At 58.2% G+C, this 6,263-nt stretch overlaps 2 protein-coding genes across 2 annotated transcripts in view; both read left to right on the forward strand.

Annotated features, from left to right (window-relative positions):
• Positions 1-6: 6 nt before the first annotated feature.
• On the forward strand, positions 7-1,496 carry OXCT2 (3-oxoacid CoA-transferase 2). The gene has a single exon (XM_008054365.1). It carries the CDS (start codon positions 101-103, stop codon positions 1,475-1,477), a length of 1,377 nt encoding a protein of 458 aa, XP_008052556.1. The 5' UTR covers positions 7-100; the 3' UTR covers positions 1,478-1,496.
• A 633-nt stretch (positions 1,497-2,129) lies between these two features.
• The window catches only part of LOC103256523 (bone morphogenetic protein 8B-like), a 10,325-nt gene continuing 6,191 nt past the window's right edge, over positions 2,130-6,263 (forward strand). Inside the window, exons 1-5 of the mRNA XM_021710565.1 lie at positions 2,130-2,138; positions 2,521-2,685; positions 2,789-2,946; positions 3,439-3,629; positions 5,438-5,632. Of these exons, the coding sequence (XP_021566240.1) occupies positions 2,130-2,138; positions 2,521-2,685; positions 2,789-2,946; positions 3,439-3,629; positions 5,438-5,632 (718 nt within the window). The remainder of the gene's footprint in view (positions 2,139-2,520; positions 2,686-2,788; positions 2,947-3,438; positions 3,630-5,437; positions 5,633-6,263) is intronic.

The following is a 6,263-nucleotide window of genomic DNA, read 5'->3' on the forward strand; positions in this document are numbered from 1 at the left end:
GGCCCGCGTCCGCCGCTTTGCCACCAGCGCGCGTCGCCGCGTCCGGTTCTACACGGACCCCGTGGAGGTGGTGAGGGACATCCGGGACGGCGCGACCGTCATGTGCGGGGGCTTCGGGCTCTGCGGGATCCCCGAGAACCTGATCGCCGCGCTGCTGCAGACGCGCGTGAAGGACCTGACGGTGGTCAGCAGCAACGTGGGCGTGGAGGACTTCGGCCTGGGGCTGCTGCTGGCCGCCAAGCAGGTCCGCCGCGTCGTGTGCTCCTACGTGGGCGAGAACTCGCTGTGCGAGCGCCAGTACCTGGCGGGCGAGCTGGAGCTGGAGCTGACGCCGCAGGGCACCCTGGCCGAGCGCATCCGCGCGGGCGGCGCCGGCGTGCCCGCCTTCTACACGCCCACGGGCTACGGCACCCTGGTGCAGGAGGGGGGCGCCCCGGTCCGCTACTCCCCGGACGGCCACCTCGCCATCCTGAGCCAGCCCCGCGAGGTGCGGGAGTTCGGCGGCGAGCACCACCTGCTGGAGCGCGCGCTCCGCGCGGACTTCGCGCTGGTGAAGGGCTGGAAGGCCGACCGCGCGGGGAACGTGGTCTTCCGCCGCAGCGCCCGCAACTTCAACGCGCCCATGTGCAAGGCCGCCGACGTCACGGCGGTGGAGGTGGAGGAGGTCGTGGACGTGGGGTCCTTCCCGCCGGAAGACGTCCACGTGCCCAGCATTTACGTCGACCGCGTGATCCGGGGGCCGCGGTATGAGAAGAGGATCGAGCGCCCGGCCGTCCGGACGGAGGAAGGCCCGGGAGCCAAGCGGAAAGACGACCCCAACACGCGGATCATCCGACGGGCAGCCCTGGAGTTCGAGGACGGCATGTTCGCCAACCTGGGCATCGGCATCCCCCTGCTGGCCAGCAACTTCATCGGCCCCGGCATGACCGTGCACCTCCACAGCGAGAACGGGATCCTGGGCCTGGGCCCGTTCCCCACCCAGGACGAGGCGGACGCGGACCTCATCAACGCGGGCAAGCAGCCGGTCACGGTGCTTCCCGGGGGCTGCTGCTTCTCCAGCGACGAGTCCTTCGCCATGATCCGCGGGGGCCACCTCCAGCTGACCATGCTCGGGGCCATGCAGGTTTCCAGATACGGCGACCTGGCCAACTGGATGATCCCCGGCAAGAAGGTGAAGGGCATGGGCGGCGCCATGGACTTGGTGTCCAGCCAGAAGACCAGAGTGGTGGTCACCATGCGGCACTGCACCAAGGACAACGCCCCCAAAATCCTGGAGAAGTGCACCATGCCGCTGACCGGCAAGCGGTGCGTGGACCGCATCATCACGGAGAAGGCGGTGTTCGACGTGCACAGGAAGAGGGGGCTGACGCTGATCGAGCTCTGGCAAGGCTCCACCGTGGACGACGTCCAGCAGAGCACGGGGTGCGCCTTTGCCGTGGCCCCCGACCTCAGGCCCATGCAGCAGGTGGCGCTCTGACGCCGGAGGCCGGCCTGGAGGGCGGTCGCCTGGGGAGCAGGTGTCCGGCAGGGCAGGCGGGTCTCCCGGGGTGGGCTGTGCTCCTCGGAGGGGCGTGGCTTCAACCGAGAATTAAACACAACGGGAAAGCAGACCTGCTCGTGTCTTCGATTCGGCGCCCGCCCCCGGGGGCGGCAGTGGGTGCCCTCTGCACCTTGTGGCGTTTCCATTAAGCAGACGCACGGCAGTGTCCACAGCAGGATTTCATTCAGGGGCCTTCCCGCATAATCGAGTCAGAAGTGTAGCCACAAAACGGTGAGGGGGGAAATGACCACCCAGAGCACACGCTAGGGCCGTTTTACCACCGCCGCGAAAGACAGACGAACGTTGAGGTGAATCTGCGATGGAAAGAGAACTTCTTTTCCTTCAGCCCCTCTGACTTTTCGTCTTGTTGGTAACCTGGGGTTCCCTGCAGCCCCCCTCCTCCTCCCACGTGCCTCCTGCCCGCACCAACTAGATGTCCCTAGTGGGAAAGAAAGGGGGGGAGAGACAGTGAGGAAGGGCCGGTGGTGCTCTTGCCGGGAAGCTTCCTCTATAAACAGGCTGCCTGTTCGCATGTGGCCAGAGGCGCCCGCCTAGGAGAGGAGGTGGAGGCGTTCTGGAGACCTAACCCATGGACTCGGTGAGTTTTCTTCTCATCTTCGGTCGTGATGTTCCGGCATCCTCCAGACACTTAGGCCTTCCTCCCTTGATGAAGGCTCAAGCTGGCCTCTTGTGTAGGAGCTGTGAAGCATTTTCTCCTGAATCCACAGTCTCAAAACCTAAAATGAAAAAAAGAAGGTGTGTGTGTGTGCTGTTGAAAACTAAGCCTGGATCCTTTTGTAGTTCATATACAGGATGATTAGGTATTCGTGCACGTGTGTGAGATGTGCCACCCTCAAGCCTTGTTATGAAGTCAGCACGTCTGACATGAAAACAAAAAGTAAACCAAGCCTGGAATGGATCGTGCACTGTGTAACTGTAGCTCCAGGGGTTCACATGGCTGATGGGCTCATGCTGGTTAGAGCAGCAAATTCTCGCTGGTCGAGGGCGGCCTTTTTGAAAGCCCCATTGGAGCCTCGCCCCCGCAGGAATGGCTGGACCCTCGAATGGAGAGATGGGGAGGGAGAGACAGTGCTCACAGAGGGGACAACCTGGGGGTGTGCGGTAGTGGCAGGGACTATGGCCAGGTGGGGAATGAAATGAAATGTCACTAAGTGGACAGTGGGGCACCTTTGGGGGCGCCTGGGAGGGGCACGTGCTTTGTCCTGGGTGTCAGGAGTTTTCCGGCAGCAGCGTGGGAAAGGCCGAGGTATCCAGGAACAGACGAGTGGGACTCTGGGCCCCACCTCTGCCTGGGAAGGGGTCTGCCCATGGAGCAGCCTTGGGGCCACCACCGAGACTGCCCGGCCTTCCTGCAGCCAGAGAGCCAGGGCCCTGCCCAAGGATAGGTGGGCAAAAAACAGAGCCATTAGAGGTTGTGGGCGTCTGGGCTCTGAAAGGAGGGGGTCTTCCCCAGGCCTGCCAGATGCAGAGCTCTGAACAAAGCCGGTGCTTCCCCCTTGCCACCCTCCTGCTCCCAGCCAGGCCGCGGCAGTTTGCTGGGAAAGCAATGACAATCCCGGCTCTGGGGACTTGAACAGCTGCTGCTCTCTCTGGGCCTTAGTTTCTACTTCTGTGAAATGGGAACCAGGATAGCTGCTTCCCAGGGTCCCCAGTCAGGCTCACCTGGCCCATGAGAGCCGTAGAGGGGTCCCTAGCCCTCAACACAGGCTGGCTCAGAGGAGCTTCGTGAGGGTTTGTGGAATAACTGATCTAATATGTGATTCTGGTCTGTGCCAGGAGACCCCCACAAGACCCTTGCACATAGACGGCTGCACAAAAGAAAAGCAAATCGTAAAAAAGCCTGGGGCCTGATGGCCTCCCTGGCCCCGTGGTGCCAGGGCTCCCCAGGGAGCCACAGGATGGAGCAGCACACGCAGCCTTGGAGGGCTGCCCCTGGTCCAAGCCATCCCCATGTACCAGCCAGCCTGCAGAGTCCACGTGTGGCCGCCGGCCACCCCGCTCGCGCGCTGTGTTCCCCCCATTGAGACCTCACCGGTCCTTCCCTGTGCCCCTGAGGCTCTGCTTCCTGGTAGCTCAGCTGCTTCCCCATAACCTTGACTCACCAGGACCCAAAATGCCCAGTGGCTTCCCTCTGGGCCTCCTTCCAGCATCGGCCCCTGCAGCTCATGGCCTCCCCGTCTCGGCAGCCCTTGTCCAGGTTCCTGAGAAGGAGCCTCTCCTTCTCAGGACGTGTTTGTGGCAGGTGAGGTCACAGGTCAAAGGTCGGTCTCTGGATTGATAGGTTGTTCAAGCAAGTGGCCAGTGGACACCTGGGATGAGGCACAGCTGCTTAAGGGCTGACCTTTGAGTGGGACCGTGGGTGGGGCAGGCAGTGTCCTTGAGCTGTAATAGATCATGGAGCACTGTGTTAGGGATAAGTAAATCTGTATTTCAAATGCATATATAAATGTGTATAAATCTAATGTCTATATAAATGCATGTATGTCTGTGTATTTATATATACACATATACTGTGTGTGTGTGTGTGTGTGTGTGTGTGTGTGTGTGTGTGTGTGTGTGTTTTGGGCTTGTAACATGGAGGCAAAGTGTGCTCTCTTGTAAACCAAACAGTTGGGACTATGTTCAAAGAGACATAAAATGAGCCCAGAATCACACTTCTGCAATGCCATATAAGGAAATTCCACACACTCCCAAGATGCAGAGGCTCTGTGACACACTCATCTTTGTAGTAAGAGCCAGGAAATACCCACATGTCTAATGATAAGCAAATATCTACTTAAATCATGGTATATCTGCTCTAAGGGATTTTGTACAATTGAAATGCTTGTGGTAGAGACTTTTTTAAACAACCAGAAATATGTTTATGTTCAAAATCTGAAGAAAATAGACTTCTTTTCTGGGCCAACAACTGTATACAACTTAAATCAACATAGTGAAAATAGCCCAGAAAAGTGAAAATCAATGTATTGGCCTTGGTGGGGTTTTAAAATGATATTTTTTGTCAAAAATTTTTTTTACTACAGTTATTTATTGCTTCTGCAATAGAAAAGAAAAGGTGGCTCTCTGAAATCCAGACAAGTAAGGTAGAATGCGTAGTTTTACTGGTGAGGCTTTGTGTGTTCAGGGTTCATGACCATTTCTTAAGGGCATCCTCAGTCTGGATGCGGCTGGGGGGAAAATCGCAGTTTCCAGGCTTCTCTCTTCCTAGGGCTGCGGCCCAGGCCACATCCCTGCCTGCAGCCTTCTCTTTCTTCTTTCTATCCTTCAATTTGGCCTTGTAAATAAGAATTTGGGCTCTGGAATTAGACCGGCTCTGGACTTGGTTCCAATATCTCTTCCCCACTGAGCCTGGTGTCTCCTTTGTGGGTATCAGAGAGGCAGTTCACGCCTTGCCCTGGGGCTGTGCCCAGCAGGGCAAGCACTCACTAAAGCAGGCAGAGACTGCCATAAGCTGTCTGGGTCATAAGTGCCACATTCACACTCCAGAAAGTGCAGCCAGGAGACAGAACATGGGCATGGGTCCTCGGACTGAATGAGGTGGGAGCCCTGGTCCGGGAGTCACAGGCAGTGGGACTCTCGGCCATCACTGAAGGCTCTGAAGTGCTTCTGTAAAGGATGAACTGTGGGGTGACTGGAACGACCAGATGAGGTCACCAGCGGGCGGAAAAGTCTTTGACAGCTCTAAAACGATCGTCACTACTGACACCAGCAGCTCACTGAGGCCCTCCCCCCACTCACTTCCTCCAGATCCACCTGCCAGGGCGCTGGGGCTGGACTTGACTCTGGGCTTCAGATGAGGAAACTGAGGCTCAGTGGGATCTCTCAGGGTCTGCGTCCAGGTGCAAGGGTGACCCCTCTCTCCTCTCTCTGTCTCAGGGCACAGCGTGGATCCTGGCCTGGCCGGCCTAATGGGGCAACGGGCACCGCGCTCCAGACAGCCTTTCATGGTCACTTTCTTCAGGGCCAGTTCGAGTCCTATCCGCGCCCCTCGGGCTGTGAGGCCACTGAGGAGGAGGCAGCCGAAGAAAACCAACGAGCTGCCGCACCCCCACAGACTCCCGGGGATCTTTGGTGAGGTCTGGGGCTGGGCTTAGTCTGAGGTCCCACAGGCTTTCAGCTGGGAGAGACAAGGCAGGAACCAGGTGGTGGCATAGGATCCTCAGGGCCTCAGTACGCTTCAAGCTGATGGTCACTTGCCAGCCACCTTTCCTGACAATGTCTTTGCACTGATGTATCCTGATGACTGGCCACTCCAGAGACCTCTGGCCTAGCTGGCTCCTCCAGGCCTTTCCCAGGAGCCTCCATCAGAATCAAATGCCTCTTACCTGGGCAACGACAGCCCCTCTTAACCCTTGGCTGTACCCTGGGCACTCTGGAAGATCCTCAATTGCTTATGCAAAGGTGTTGCCTCAATGCGCCAAGTCTTTCGAGATCAGGGACAGGCCTGCCTTGACCACATGCCCTTCCTCATAGGGATCTGGCTGGCCTCAGTGTGAGCCACTTGAACTTGTGGAATGGGTATGGCAGGAGAGGGTGGCCTGGAGGCGGGGGGAGCTCCAGAGGAAAGGAGGAGGCACAGGATGGCTAAGGGTCTTGCTGGGCTCTTTATTGGGGCATCAGGAGCCCCCAGGCTGAAATAGAGGGGCATCAGGCTGAGCACAGATTACTCTAGTCATCAGGAGCCATGGAAGTCTCTTGAGCT

This window comes from Carlito syrichta, unplaced genomic scaffold (genome assembly GCF_000164805.1).
Source record: "Carlito syrichta isolate Samal-C Ts95f unplaced genomic scaffold, Tarsius_syrichta-2.0.1 Scaffold289848, whole genome shotgun sequence".
NCBI classification, from domain to species: domain Eukaryota; kingdom Metazoa; phylum Chordata; class Mammalia; order Primates; family Tarsiidae; genus Carlito; species Carlito syrichta.

What these genes read in the sequence shown, in the direction of transcription:
- OXCT2 (XM_008054365.1), top strand. Translation starts at nt 101, where the DNA reads ATGTGCGGGGGCTTCGGGCTCTGCGGGATCCCCGAGAACCTGATCGCC.